Source organism: Dama dama, chromosome 20 (assembly GCF_033118175.1).
Source record: "Dama dama isolate Ldn47 chromosome 20, ASM3311817v1, whole genome shotgun sequence".
NCBI classification, from domain to species: Eukaryota; Metazoa; Chordata; class Mammalia; order Artiodactyla; family Cervidae; genus Dama; species Dama dama.
The window spans coordinates 100,713,811-100,730,464 of record NC_083700.1 but is presented as its reverse complement, the minus strand read 5'-3'; the positions used below and the strand labels follow the sequence as shown (position 1 = coordinate 100,730,464).

General features: G+C 37.5%; 1 protein-coding gene across 7 annotated transcripts in view; it reads right to left on the bottom strand.

Moving 5' to 3' along the window:
* FOXJ3 (forkhead box J3) overlaps positions 1-16,654 on the bottom strand; it is a 142,787-nt gene that overhangs the window by 37,969 nt on the left and 88,164 nt on the right. For 5 of the 7 annotated variants that reach the window (XM_061122232.1, XM_061122230.1, XM_061122228.1 and 2 more), the window contains 2 exons: positions 12,605-12,688; positions 329-430 (listed from right to left, as the gene is read on the bottom strand). In XM_061122232.1, the coding sequence (XP_060978215.1) occupies positions 329-430; positions 12,605-12,688 (186 nt within the window). The remainder of the gene's footprint in view (positions 1-328; positions 431-12,604; positions 12,689-16,654) is intronic. The other 2 variants (XM_061122234.1, XM_061122233.1) reach the window with 1 other exon arrangement.

The window sequence follows — 16,654 nt, the reverse complement described above, 5'->3', positions numbered from 1 at the left end:
TATTTAGAGGGGTAACCAATGATTTTGAAACAAACTGATTCAATAAAATGCTGTACTCAAAAGTTTTTGGGACTGGAAATGTCAAGAATTTATATTTAATATAGAGCTTCCCAGTAAGTATCTTTCAATTTTCCAGAGAATTATTTATTTACTTCTAACTTATGTAAAACTAAAAAGCATTGAGGATTCAGCTTTCAAATTGCCATGTATGGATTCGTCAAACTGATATCTTCTTGAACCTCAACCATAAAGAAACCTGTTGTTACTACAAAAGCAAATAAAATGTATTACTCAATGACATTTCAAAAGTGTTCAAAAAAAGAATTACTTTGTTAGTCACAGTGTTGATTGCCAGAGTTGGAGAGGCACTTCCCGAAATAATACACTCCATTCCCAAAGAATCTGAATCTATGCTATATGGAGTTGAGGCCTAAAATACAAGAACAAAATAAATAATTATTAGCTCATAAAACCACCAACTTTAACACAATTTGAAGTTATTTCATAAAATTCTCCAACATCCAGTTTTATACTTTGTTTCTGAAAAGAAAATCCTCGCTGATTCTCTTCTATTATATTTTAATAGGCTACTACTAACCTGATATGGAGACGGAAATGGCAACCCAATCCAGTATTCTTGCCTGGAGAACCCCATGGACAGAGGAGCCTGGTGGGCTACCGTTCACAGGGTTGCAAACAGTCAGACACAAATGCAGTGACATAGCACACACCCACTGATCTGATAATCACCATGGGCTATGGAATGAGTTTACAAATATTAGAGATAAACTTCTGTAGCTGATACTGCTAATAGTCCACTAATGCCAATTCCTCCCTCTTCTACCTTTTAGTAATGGATCTCTGTAGTCATTAATTCATCACTGCCCAGCTAAAGACCACCTTTTCCAGCCTCATTTGCAACTACTTGCAGCGATGGGACTAAGGTGTGACAAATGAGATTTGAGCAAGAGTGATGTGTGCAACTTTTGGGTGACGTCTTCGAAAAGAATTTGCTTGTCCCCCATTCTCTTTCCCTCTCGCTGCAACCCTGGGACACAGACATGGTGGTAGTGATCTTGTATAATTAAAAAGCTGAAGTTAATACCCTCAAAAACAATCTCAAAAATGAAAGAATCATCTCTGTTCGTTTCCAAGGCAAACCATTCAATAACACAGTAACACAAGTCGATGCCCCAAACACTAAGGCCAAAGCAGCTAAGTTAAATGGTTCTATGAAGACCTACAAGACCTTCTAGAACTAACACCAAAAAAAGATGTCCTTTTCATCATAGGGGACTGGGATGCAAAAGTAGGAAATCAAGAGATACCTGGAGTAACAGACAAATTTAGCCTTGGAGTACAAATTGAAGCAGAGCAAAGGCTAACAGAGCTTTGCCAAGACAATGCATGGGTCATAGCAAACACAATGGGTCTTGCAACAACGTAAGAGCAGACTCTACACATGGATATCACCAGATTGTCAATACTGAAATCAGATTGATTATACTCTTTGCAGTCAAAGATGGAGAAGGACTATACAGTCAGCAAAAACAAGACTGGGAGCTGACTGTGGCTCAGATCATGAACTCCTTGTTGCCAAATTTAGACTTAAATTGAAGAAACGTAGGAAAAACCAAAAAGCATTCAGGTTATGACCTAAATCAAATCCCTTACAATTACACAGTGGAAGTGCCTAACAGACTGAAGGGATTAGACTTGACAGACGAGAGTGCCTGAAGAACTATGGATGGAGGTTTGTGATATTGTACAGGAAACAGGGATCAAGACCATCCCCAAGAAAAAGAAATGCAAAAAGGCAAAATGATTGTCTGAGGAGGCTTTACAAAGAGCTGAGAAAAGAAAAAAAAGCTCAAGGCAAAGGAGAAAAGGAAAGGTATACCCATTTGAATGCAGAGTTCCAAAGAATAGCCAAGGAGAGATAAGAAAGCCTTCCTCAGTGAGCAATGCAAAGAAATAGAGAAAAACAATAGAATGGGAAAGACTAGAGATCTCTTCAAGAAAATCAGAGATCCCAAGGGAACATTTTATGCAAAGACGGGCACAATAAAGGACAGAAACAGAATGGACCTAACAGAAGCAGAAGATATTATGAAGAGGTGGCAAGAATACACAGAAGAACTGTACAAAAAAGATCTTCATGACCCAGATAACCACAATGGTGTGATCACTCACCTAGAGCCAGACATCCCGGAATGTGAAGTCAAGTGGGCCTTAGAAAGCATCGCTATGAACAAAGCTAATGGAGGTGATGGAATTCCAGTTGATCTATTTCAAATCCTAAAAGATGATGCTGTGAAAGTGCTGCACTCAATATGCCAGCAAATTTGGAAAACTCAGCAGTGACCACAGGACTGGAAAAGGTCAGTTTTCATCTCAATCCCAAAGGCGATGCCAAAGAATGTTCAAACTACCACACAATTGCACTCATCTCATACGCTAGTGAAGTAATGCTCAAAATTCTCCAAGCCAGGCTTCAATGTACGTGAACCATGAACTTTCAGATGTTCAAGCTGGATTCAGAAAAGGCAGAGGAACTAGAGATCAAATCGCCAACATCTGCTGGAGCATTGAAAAAGTAAGAGAGTTCCAGAAAAACATCTACTTCTATGTATACCAAATGCTTTGTGTGGATCACAACAAACTGTGGAAAATTCTTCAAGAGATGGGAATACCAGACCAACTGACTTGCCTCCTATATGCAGGTCAAGAAGTAACAGAACTGTACATGGAACAAGAGACTGGTTCCAAATTGGGAAAGGAGTATGTCAAGGCTGCATACTGTCACCCTGGTTATTTAACTTATATGCAGAGTACCTCATGAGAAATGCCGGGCTGGATGAAGAACAAGCTGGACTCAAGATTGTGTGAGCAATATCAATAACCTCAGACATGCAGGGTGATACCACCCTTATGGCAGAAACTGAACAGGAACTAAAGAGCCTCTTGATGAAAGTGAAAGAGAAGAGTGAAAAAGTTGGCTTAAAACTCAACATTCAGAACATTAAGATCATGGCATCTGGTCCTATCACTTCATGGCAAATAGACGGGGAAACAGTGGAAACAGTGTCAGACTTATTTTTCTTTGGCTCCAAAATCACTGCAGATGGTGACTGCAGCCATTAAATTAAAAGATGCTTACTCCTTGGAAGAAAAGTTATGACCAACCTAGATAGCATATTAAAAAGTCAAGACATTACTTTGTCAACAAAGGTCCATCTAGTCAAAGCTATGGTTTTTCCAGTAGTCATGTATGGATGTGAGAGTTGGACTATAAAGGAAGCTGAGTGCCAAAGAACTGATCTTTTGAACTGTGGTGTTGGGAGAAGACTCTTGAGAGTCCCTTTGACTGCAAGGAGATCCAACCAGCACATCCTAAAGGAAATCAGTCCTAAATTTTCACTGGAAGGACTGATGCTAAAGCTGAAACTCCAATACTTTGGCCACCTGATGCGAAGAGAGCTTGAAGATCCTGATGCCGGGGGAGCTTTAGGCAGGAGAAGGGGACGACAGAGGATGAGATGGTTGGATGGCATCACCGATTCGATGGACATGAGTTTGAGAAAGCTCCAGGAATTGGTGATGGACAGGGAAGCTTGGTGTGCTGCAGTCCATAGGGTCACAAGGAGTCGGACAGGACTGAGCGATTGAACTGAACTGAACTGAGAAAGAAGTAAATGATAAAGATAAAAATAGAAATGAAACAGAAAAGCAACAGAAAAAAAAACTTTAAGACAAAACCTGGTTCTTTGAAAAGACTAACATAATTGACAAACCTTTAGCTATTCCAATGAAGAAAAAAGAAAACAAATCATCAATATCAAGAAGGAAAGAGTTATTACTACAGACTCTATATATGTTAAAGTAAGAGAATATTATGATCCACTTTACACTAACAAATATAACCACTTAGATACAAGGGACAAAATTCCTTAAGAACATAATTTACCAAAACTGGAATAAAAAGAGAAGATGTGAACAGTCCCATAACAAAGTAACCATCAAAAGTGAAACTGAAAGGGAAATTTGCTCAGTTGTGTTCAACTCTTTGCCACCCCATGGACTATACTGTCCATTGAAGAATACTGAAGTGGGTAGCCTTTCCCTTCTCCAGGGTATCTTCCCAACCCAGGGATCGAACCCAGGTCTTCCCCATTGCAGGCAGATTCTTTACAAGCTGAGCCTCCACACACACAAAAAACATCTTCAGCTTCACGTCCAGATGATTTCACTGATGAATTTTCTCAAATATTCAAGGAAGATATACCAATCTACCAATCAAGAAATTTTTCAGAAAATAGAAGGAATATACCCCTATCAGTTTATGAGGCTAGCATAACCCTAATATCAAAACCTAGCCAATATTACTGTAGATGAGAAAAATGTCACCTGTCATATCAGTAAACAAAAGATGGTAAGGCCATCAGGCCATCGGCCACTGCAGCCACCCTCAACTGTGTACCCCGAGGGGATTCAGGATGGAGAAAAACAGGATACTGGCCCTAAATAGTTAAGATACATATCAAAGGAATGATTTCAATGAGCCCAGACTCTTGCAACTCCCCATACATAGAAAAGTGCTAAATTCATTAACTTGAGAGGTCTAGTTTTCTTGAATATAATCTTTTAATGTTCCGACTACCTGATTTTTGTTGTATCCACATCCCTCATGAACACAGATGCAAAAATCCTTCAGATATTAGCAAAAGGAATCCAATGATACATTAATGGGATAATATATCATGACTCAGTAAGGGTTCATCCAAGGAATACAAGGTCCAACATTTCAAATGCAATCAGTGTAATTTAACACTCAAACAGAATAAAAGAAAAGTCATATAATCACTTCAATAGGAACAAAAAGAGCAGTTAAAAAAATTTACACCCATTCATGATAAAACTCACTAAACTGGGCTTACTAGAGAACTTCCTCAATCTGATAAACAGCATCTACAAAAGCCCTACAGCTTATGTCATACTTAGGGATGAAAAACTGGATGCTTTCCTCCTAAGAATGGAAATAAGGCTGGATGCCCACTTTCTCATTTCAAGTAAAGACTTGAAAGAATCCAGCCTTATTCTCATTTCAAGTAAAGACTTGAAATGAGAGATTCTCTTCACTGCAGTAAGGTTCTAGAAAGAGACAGAAGAGGAGGAAGGAAAGACACAGGAAAACTATTTGCAGATAACATAATTATAGAAATCCCAAGGCATCTTTAAAAAATACTAGAACTAACAAGATTGCAGGATACAAGTTTAATATACAAAAATTAATTACATTTTTATTACTAGCAGCAAAAAACTGAAACATACAGCATCCAAATCCAAAATATTCATGATTAAACCTAACTGGAAACATCCAAGTCCTCTACACCGAAAACTGTAAACACTCCTGAGAGAAATTAACAATGCAATGAATAGAAAGATACCACACTTTCAATTCTCCCCAGATCGGGTTGTCTGGGATAAGAGTGGAGGGAGGAACAAGTTACAAAAGGAAATGAGGAAACTTTTGGGTGTGATAGAAATGTTCATACTGTAAACTAGTAATAACTTCACATGACAAAAATCCTCAAACTGTAAACTTTAAACATTCAATTAGCTGTACATAAACTATCTCCAACAATACTGTTAAAAAACAAAAAAGTAAATCCTACCCATTGATCAAAATAACCCCTTATGAAACACTTTCTAGCCTACAAAAATGAGTAGCATTTCTCAAGAAATTTTATTTCAATGTATCTCATGGAGGCAACATGTAGTACCTCCCACTCAATGTACACTCAGTATGCTGCTTCTGCTGCTGCTAAGTCGCTTCAGTCGTGTCCGACTCTGTGCAACCCCATTGACGGCAGCCCACCAGGCTCCCCTGTCCCTGGGATTCTCCAGGCAAGAACACTGGAGTGGGTTGCCATTTCCTTCTCCAATGCATGAAAGTGAAAAGGGAAAGTGAAGTCGCTTAGCCGAATCGGACTCTTAGCGACCCCATGGACTGCAGCTTACCAAGCTCCTCCGTCCATGGGATTTTCCAGGCAAGAGTACTGGAGTGGGTTACCTTCTCCATACACTCAGTATATGTTTGCCCAATTGAAATGTTTTTCAGTTCTAAGAGTTCTGAGAGTATGTAGACTGCATTCCTTCCTCTGCCCGTATATACCTTTAACTCATTCAGACTCAGCCTCAGAGAAGAAAGGCAAGTGGTAAGAGTTCACTTCAAACAACAAAACCACTCTGTAACAATTCAGGATCTTAGTTTCCCAACCAGGGATCAAACCCATGCCCCTTGAAGCGGAAGTGTGGGTTTTAACCACTGAACCAAACAGGCCAGTCCTTGATATTTTACTATTTTCTATGCAAAAAGTTATACTTCTGCATCAAATTTCTAAGTCTTACTCCTCTTCCTGTAGGCCTTCTCACAGAGCATTTTCTACTTTGAGTCACTTTAGTTACCACTGCTTGCTCTAACATGTTGCTTAATTACACAGTAATTTGTTGTCATTTGTAATAGTATTTATGACAATTATATATATGTGTGTGTATGCATATATAGATATAGATTAAATGTGGTGGGTTCTCTTAAAATGAAGAGATCTGTTAACTAAAACCAGACGAAGACACTACAAAAAGAGAAAATGACAAGCCAGTATCTGATGAATATAGATGCAAAAATACTCAACAAAATATTGGCAAGCCAAATTCAACAACATATAAAGACACACAAAAAAAGCATGTGACAAAACTAAACATTCAGTTATGATAAAATCTCTCATCAAAGTTAGTATAGAAAGAATATATCAAACATAATAGAGGCCATGCATGACAAACTAACAGCCAATACTCAATGGTGAAAAGCTGAGAGCCTTTCCTTTATAATCAGGAATAAGCTAAGAATTCACACTCTTGCCACTTCTTACTTAACACAGTACTGGAAGTCTTAACCACAGCAGTCAGACTGGAAAAAATTGGAAGGCAATAAGTAAAGCTGTCACTATTTGCAGATAACATCATACTATATATAGAAACCCTAAAGTCTGCAGCAAAAAAAAAAAACAAAACCCTATCAGAACTAGTAAATGAATTCAGTACAGCTGTAAGATACAATTAATATATAGACATCTGTTGTTTTTCTATATACCAATAATGAACTATCAAGAAGAAAAAGCAAGAAAATGCCATTTAAAATTGCATCAAAAACAGTAAAAACACCTAGGAATATACTTAACTAAGGAAGTGAAATACATATACTGTGAAAATTATGAAATGCTGATGAAGAAAACTAAAGATATATACAAAGAAAGGGAAAGATATCCCATGTATTTGGACTGAAAGAACTAATATTGTTAAAATCACAATATTACCCAAAGCAATCTATAGCCCTAATGCAATTCTTATCAAAATACCCATGACATTTTTCACAGAAGTAGAACTAATCCTAAAATTTATACAGAACCACAAAAGATTCTAACTTGCCAAAGCAATCCTGAGAGGGAAAAATAAACAAAACAATGCTGGGAAATCACACGCCCTGGCTCCAAACTACACTACAAAGCTACAGGCATCAGAACAGCGTGGCACTGGCACAAAAACAGATATACAGATCGATGGAACAGAACAGAGCCCAGAAATAAACCTATACACCTATGGCCAATTAATTTATGATAAAGGAGGCAAGAATATATTGTACAATAGAGAGAAGAGCCTCCTCAACACACGAAAAACTGGGAAAACTATAGACAGCTACATGTAAAAAGAAATTAGAACATTTCCTTACATCATATACAAAACTAAACTCTATTACAAAATAAAACTCTAAATGGATTAAAGGCTAACTCTATGACCAAAAGACATAAATCTCCCAGAAAAGGCCATATGTAGAACATTCACTGACATAAATCATAGCATTATTATTTTGGGTCTGTTTCCGAAGGCAAAAGCAAAAGTAAACAAACAGGACCTACCAACAAAACAAGACGATGACCTACTAAACGTGGGAAAACACCTGCAAATGATGTGCCCAATACGGAGTTAATACCCAAAATATACAAACAAGCTCAGACAACTCAACAGCAAAAAAACAAATAACCCAATTAGAAGAATGTGCAAAAGATGTGAACTGACACTTCTCCAGGAAAGATAAACAGATGAACAACAGGCACATGAAATAATGCTCAATGAGTAACCAGTCATCAGAGTATCACAAATCAAAATCACAGTATCACTGCATACCTATAAATATGGCTATCATCAAAAAGTCTACAAATAAATGCTGGCAAGGATGTGGAGAAAAAGGAACCCTAGTATACTGCTGGTGAGACTGTAAGTTGGTACAGCATTATAGAAAATAATATGAAAGTTCCTCAAAAAATAAAAAAGAACTACCACATGATCCAGCAATTCCACTCCTGGGTATATACCTGAAGAAAATGAAAACACTAATTTGAAAAGATACATGCACCCCAATGTTCACAGCATCATTATGTACAACAGTCAAGATATGGAAGCAACTTATTAAGTGCCCTTCAACAGATGACTGAATAAAGAAATGAGATATATATATAGATATATAAAAATATGTGTGTGCGTGTGTGTGTATATGAAAGAATACTAGTCATAAAAAAGAATGAAATTCTGCCATTTGCAGCAATATGGACGAACTCAGAGGGTATTATGCTTAGTGAAATAAGTCAAAGACAAACATTCTATGTCATCACTTATATGCTGAATCTCAAAAACAAACAAAAATAAATTACAAAAGAGAAACAGACTCTTAGATATATAGAGAACAAACTAGTGGTTACCAGTGAGATGAATGAAGAAGGTAAGGGCAAGGTAAAGATATGGGATTAAGAGATAGAAACTACCATGTATAAAATAAATAAGCAACAAGGATATATTGTATAGCACAGGGCAATATAGCCATTATTTTATAACTTTAAACGGAGTATAATCTATAAAAATACTGAATCACTATGTTATATACCTGAAGCTAATATAATGTTGTGTATCAACTTACTTAAATTAAAAATACTTTTAAACAGCATTAAAGAAAAAAATTAGTACTCAGATCCAAAAATAAATAAAGCCCATTATCTCATAATAAGATATGTATAGATGAAACGAAATCTGATTGAGTGCTCTGATCTTCGGCACAGCAAATACTAGCGGCAGTATAGTGCAATTGTGAACAGCAGACTCTTAAGGCAGATTGAGTTCATAATTCTGGCCTTGGTACTCACTACTGTCCTTTGTACCCTTGGACAACTTAATATCTGTGTCTATCACTTTCATCATTTGGATTCACTATAAAAATTAATAATTTAATATACATAAAATTCTTAAAAAACATCTACCACATAAACTCAATTATATTTTTATTATGCTGTTATCTTAGTTCATATTGCTATAACAAAATACCATAAACTGGTGGCTTATCAAAACAGAAATTTATTTCTCACAGTTCTGGACGCTGGAAGTCCAAGATCATGGTGCCAGCATGGTCAGGTTCTTGTGAGAGCTCTTTTGCAGGTATCCTCACTGGTATTCTCACATGGCAGGAAAGAGCTAGCCAGCTCTCTGGCCTATTCTTATTAGGGCATTGATCCCATTTATGAGGGCTTCACAGTCCTGATCCAATTACCTACCAAAGGCCTCACCTCCAAATACCATCACACTAGGATTTGGGTTTCAACATATGAATTTAGGGGAACACACTTAGTCCATGGCAGCTGTTAAAAGACTTCTATCCTTTTCCTTTACAGTTGAGGATTCTGAAGCTCAAAGATTCTAACAACTTGCCAAAAGTCACAAAAGATGTAAATAGTAAGGCCAGAAGAAAAACACAGGAATCCTAGTCATGGAGCCCATTCATCTTCGCCATGCTAAACTTTATTAGTAATCCTTTTTAGGTAATCATGTCTGCTTTATGATAAATAAAGAAAACATGGTAAGATGAAAGAAAACAGAAAAAGGAAAATGAAAGGCATTTATTGATACATATTCAAGAATTAAGTAAAGAAGAAAGTAATACCACAATGGACAAAAGAGAACAGAGGTTTATTCAAGTAAATGGAGGGAACAGGAAGACAGTCCAAACAACTGTGTTAAGAATACTAGGCTGGAGATAACAATCAGGCTTTACTTTTCCTTTAAGACATGAAGATACTGTTAACGTGCATTTTTAAAGATTGCTTCTTTACATTAAAAGCTCTTCTTTCTTCAAAAATGTGTGACATACATTAATATTTCACATAGAACTCTGATGTTTACACATGGATGAAGAAATAACATTTCAGAAGTTTAATAAGCTTTCAGGGATGTCAACATCTTTACTATCTATATTTTAAAACTCTTTCAAGTTTCAATCTGTGGGTCATGTTTAGTGTTTGACAAAAAGTTCTAAATGTTTAACAATCATACTATTTGACCATCTTAGGTACTCCCTTAGATAAAACCCAATAACTACTTAAATACAAGTTAAGTTGCTCAGTCGTATCTGACTCTCTGCGACCCCATGGACTATATATATAACCCACCAGGCTCCTCCGTCCATGGGATTCTACGGGCAGGAATACTGGAGTGGGGTTGCCATGTCCTTCTCCAGGGGATCTTCCCGACCCAGGGATCGAACCCGGGTCTCCCGCATTGCGGGCAGATGCTTTACCCTCTGAGCCACCACAGAAGCCCAAAAAATACAAGTATACTTAAACACAAATTGTGTCCTAATAAAAATACTACCTGCCCCCTCCCAAAACCCTCTAAATAAAAAAGTACAGACACATCAGTTTATCAGGACACAAAATTATGTTTTGTAAGAATATTACCTTTCAGAGTATGTGTGAGAGCTTGTACTCTGTATTAAACATCTGTCTCCCTGATTAGACATACTCTACTTACAGCTGTTCTCTTTCTTTAGGCTCCTCTCCTACCGTAGCAACCAACACACAGCTCAGGCAACAATAAATATCAGTACGCTATACTAACTGAAAGGCTCTGGTACTGGGTATTTTATGGAACTATACTACAAAGGCAAACTGTTGGGACTTCCCTGCTGGTCCAGTGGTTAAGACTTCGCCTTCCACTACAGGGGGTGCAGGTTCAATCCCTGGTCGGGGAACTAAGATCCCACATGCCTTGTGAAAACGAAAACATAAACCAGAACCAATATTGTAGCAAGTTCAATAAAGACTTTTTAAAAAAAAAAAAAAGGCAAACTGTTGGAACTTTTAAATGCTTTAAATTTAAAAGATAAAAATATAAACAGCAGAAAATAAATATAGAAAATACATGTTCAAATACACATTCAAGAACATATACTTAGTATATAAAACATAATTCTGTAATCAGAATACTATATTTCCGTAGACTTCCATTATAAAACTGACAATATGGTCTTCAGGAAAAAAAAAAAAACAGAGTGCTCTTAGATATAAAGAAGTATTGCTCTAAGAATTATGAAACAAGGTAACAGAATAAAAGCCAGGCTTCATATCCAAACAGATTGCCCAGTTGTCAATCCAACTACCAATTCAAATTTCCAAAAATACTCAAGTTCCAGGAAATTCAGAAGGAGAGAGCAAACAGTAGAGACCACAATGCTTCAGCCTCAAGATAAAATCATCCGTTCTAATGCTCTGGGTTAAATGATGTGGACTCTTCTCCCCTTCCTTCAAATTCTGGCAGTAGATGCCAAACACTGTGTTCTCCACATTTTCACACAATAAAAGTCTGTATTGTCCTCTAACTAAAAATAAACTTTAAAAAATAGAATACACATTTTAAGAAAGATGCAGAAAAAAAAAAAAGTCACATGTTTTAAAAAACAAGAGCTGGACAGCAATAACTGAAGGTCATCCCCTCTCAAACCATTAGGTGCAGAGCTCATCACCGTCTCAGCCTTAAAACTAAGACTATGCCATCAATATAAACCTTTTCAAATTTTGGTTTGTATAAAACCAAAAAGGGTTCTGACCTCAGAGTTCACTTTTAATTTTGCCAAGCTTCGTAACTACAGTACTTGAATTCCCTCTGCTGGCACCATAAATTTGCCTAACTCCCATTGCTGCTGTACCTCATGGCTCATCCAATCCCAATTTAAGCCCAGCTTGAGGTTCTTACAGATTTGTGTACAAAATAATTATTACATAATTGGAATCAGGAAAAGACATTTTGAAGATAGTCAGGAAAATTCAATATAATCAGACTGATTATCTACAATGAAAGGGAACAGTTTTGTTACATAAAACCAGTCCTTGATGATGCAGAGAGGGAAGAGTAGCAAATTAAGAGACCTGGATTTAACCTTCAGTTAGATAACAACTGTGCCCTAACTACAAAACAAATAAACAAACAAAAACCCTTTTACCTGATTGCTAAACTGCCCACCTCAGTAAAGAGCTGTCAGGATCAAATAAGTCTCAAAGTGTTTTGAAAAAACAGAAAATGTCACCCAAGTAAAATATTACCTTAATTACAATTATACTTACTATAATACTGGAAATTACAGTATTATACAGAAATGAATTTTTAAGATCTAGATTTCCAAAATAATAATCCCATCATACTAAACTAGTGATAAAGAGCTTTTTACCCGTTCTACAGATCGTGCTCTCTTCTTTGGCCGAGTAGGCAGCGCATCTTCCTTCGGATTGGTGTCTATTGCCCAATAAGACCCCTAAAGATAAAGAAATAAATATTAACAGTATATTACAGCAATTCTGTAACATTAAAAATGGACTTTCACAATCTTGTGCTTCAAAAGAAAACATCCTGCAGATGAAATAATGGGAGAGTAGAGTGAGAGGAAACACTAATTTTCAACTAGGAAAAGTAAAAGTTTATGTAAGAAAAGAGTCCATTTATAACTAATTATTAAAGATTAAAAAAAATCACAATCTGAAGAAGCCATGCCCAAGAAATATGTCACAGCCAAATAACAAAAGGAAAATGACCAACCAAACACATTTAAAATGTAAATATACTGAATCTTATTTGAACATACGTGATCATTACAATAGCATATGACATTCAAGGTAACAAAATGTTTCTTTTAATTTTTTCCCTTAATTTTATTTTTAAATCTGCTATTTTATGGTCTTTTCCTTCCCAGCTCCCTTGCTTTTCCCTGCAGTAATAACTTGCAATACCTACAGAATCTTTAAAAATCTTTCTTTCTTTATTTGGCTGCGTCAGGATCTTTTCATTGCAGCGCACAGGCCCCACTGCAGCACAAGCGCTCTCTAGTTGTGGCGCACAGGCACAGCTGCCCCATGGCATGTGGGGTCTTAGTTCCTGACAAGGGATCCAACCCACGTCCCAAGCACCAGAAGGAGGATTCTCAACCACCGGACCACCAGGGAGGTCCCCAGAATCTTATGTGTAGTTTCTGCAACCTGGGACCTCACGAAAACTAAACAAGTAAGTGAAACATTTTATAAAACAACTTTCTTGATCACATTTTATACAATAAGTGTACCCTGCGAAGCAATGGTCTATATATATATCTTTTATTGTTTATTCTAATTTTAACTATTCACTCTCTCTTACTTTTTGATACAAGTTCTCAGACCACTCTTTGAAAAATACATGTTGATGACCTACTGTATTCCAGGCCCTCAAACTGTGATTTCCTCGAAAAGTATCTTGAAAACAAAAGATTATACAGTTTGCACATATATGAATGAGGAGATCCAAGTTCAGAAAAATAAGAATCTGAGAGCCAGGACCAGAACCAAGTTTAATCTTGGCCTCTATTCTTTAATTAGGCTTCCCAGGTTGCTTTCTCAGGCAATGTTTGACAATGACAATGGAATGACAACATTCCAATCCCAAAGAAAGGCAATTCGAAAGAATGCTCAAACTACCGCACAACTACACTCATCTCACAAGCTGGTAATGCTCAAAATTCTCCAAGTCAGGCTTCAGCAATACGTGAACTGTGAACTTCCAGATGTTCAAGCTGGTTTTAGAAAAGGCAGAGGAACCAGAGATCAAATTGCCAACATCTGCTGGATCACTGAAAAAGCAAGAGAGTTTCAGAAGAACATCTATTTCTGCTTTATGGACTATGCCAAAGCCTTTGACTGTGTGGATCACAATAAACTGTGAAAAATTCTGAAGGAGATGGGAATCCCAGACCACCTGACCCGCCTCTTGAGAAACCTGTATGCAAGTCAGGAAGCAACAGTTAGAACTGGATATGGAACAACAGACTGATTCCAAATAGGAAAAGGAGTACGTCAAGGTTGTATATTGTCACCCTGCTTATTTAACTTACATGCATAGGACATTATGAGAAATGCTGGGCTGGAGGAAGCACAAGCTGGAATCAAGATTGCCAGGAGAAATATCAATAACCTCAGATATGCAGATGACACCACACTTATGGCAGAAAGCAAAGAAGAACTAAAGAGCCTCTTGATGAAAGTGAAAGAGGAGAGTGAAAAAGTTGGCTTAAAACAGCATTCAGAAAACTAAGATCATGATGGCATCTGGTCCTATCATTTCATGGCAAATAGAAGGGGAAACAGTGGAAACAGTGGCTGACTATTTTTTTGGGCTCCAAAATCACTGCAGATGGTGATTGCAGCCATGAAATTAAAAGACCCTTACTCCTTGGAAGGAAAGTTATGACCAACCTAGACAGCATATTAAAAAGCAGAGACATTACTTTCCCAACAAAGGTCTGTCTAGTCAAGGCTATGGTTTTTCCAGTGGTCATGGATGGCTGTGAGAGTTGGACTATAAAGAAAGCTGAGTGCAGATGCATTGATGCCTTTGAACTGTGGTGTTGGAGAAGACTCTTGAGGGCCCTTGGACTGCAAGGAGATCCAACCAGTCCATCCTAAAGGAATCAGCCCTGGGTGTTCATTGGAAGGACTGATGTTGAGGCTGAAACTGCAACACTTTGGCCACCTGATGCAAAGAGATGACTCATTTGAAAAGACCCTGAATGCTGGGAAAGATTGAGGGTGGGAGGAGAAGGGGACGACAGAGGATGAGATGGCACCACCAACTCAATGGACATGGGTTTGAGTAAACTCTGGGAGCTGGTGATGGACAGGGAGGCCTGGCATGCTGCGGTTCATGGGGTCTCAAAGAGTCAGATACGACTGAGCGACTGAACTGAAACTGAAATTTGACAATGACGGGAAGTGCAGCTTTCATCTATCAATTGTTGTGCCCCACATGAATCATCTGCATGTACCTCCTTAAGTACACCATGTTCTTTCATGCATCTGTGCCTGTCCTACATGCTCATCTCCTTGCCTGTAACAGCTACCTTACCACTGACAAACTCATATTCTACCTCCAAATGTTAGCTCAGATGTTATCTAAAAGGAATCCTTCTCTGATCCTTTTACAACACTCAAGAATTCATCGCTCTCTCTATAAGATCTCTCTGTACTATTTATGGGGCTTCCCAAGTGGCGCCAGTGGTAAAGAACTACCTACCAATGCAGGAGACATAAGAGACTCAGGTTTGATCCCTGAGTCGGGAAGATCCCCTGGAGGAGGGCATGGCAACCCACTCCAGTATTGCTGCCTGAAGAATCCCATGGACAGAGGAGTTTAGCAGGCTACAGTTCCTAGGGTCGCAGAGTCATATACAACTGAAGTGACTTGGAGCACACACACACATGCACATATAGCACATCCTTTTTAGGCTACAAATTCCTTGAAGTATAGAAAGTCATTTCTATATCCACGGTGCCAGGTACCATATCAGACACAGAGTAAGTACTCAATAAACATGTGTTAGAATGGGGGTAGAGGGAAGATAATGCACAAATCGTGCCAAGTACAGGGTATAACACCAGGCTTCCCCAGCCCCTAATCTAGGCAGTATCTCACTTCACACACAGCTATACCGGGGCATTCTTCCATGTTATCTTTTCTAAGTGGTCACTGCATTTCAGCTAATAAGCCTACCAGACCTGATGTAATCTTGCCAAGAACCATGTAAAATGCAAATGCTACAGAAATTAAGCACTAAAAATTAAAAACAATTTCATAACTATGGTTCAGGCTAGCAGGTCTCAAAATAAGCAAAGCAAGAAAAAGTTCTACACCCAGCTGTCACTGAAGTTGAAAGTGAAGCAGGAAGATAAATACTCAAAATCAATGGACAACAGTTTAAATCACTGTTCATGGAAATGATAAATTTCAGTGTTTAGTTTGTTTTGCATGAGTGTGTATATTTGTATTAATCTGAGAAACCACTTACTGTCCAAACATTACAGTGATTTGTTATTAAACATTTTAATAAAACTACAAAAACAAATATGTATCTGTCCTTCCACACAAAATATGGCTGACTGTAGTTTATCACAAATAGATCAACAAAAGAGAAAACAACTGTTCATCATCCTAACCCTATCCACTATGTATTTATTAGGTTGGTGCAAATCTAATTGCGGTTTTGCACTGATGAACTTTGCCATTTGATATTGGAATACATTCTTAAACAAATGTGGTTATGTTATACATCATTTTAATGTGCATTTCTCTTTAGTTTTTTTTGCTAATGATTTATTACTTGCTGTTTATTTTATATTTATTTTAGACAATAGAAATGATGCTAGACAAAAAGCAAATTCAAGTGATTTTTTTTATCCAAGTTCAAAATGGGCCATAAAGC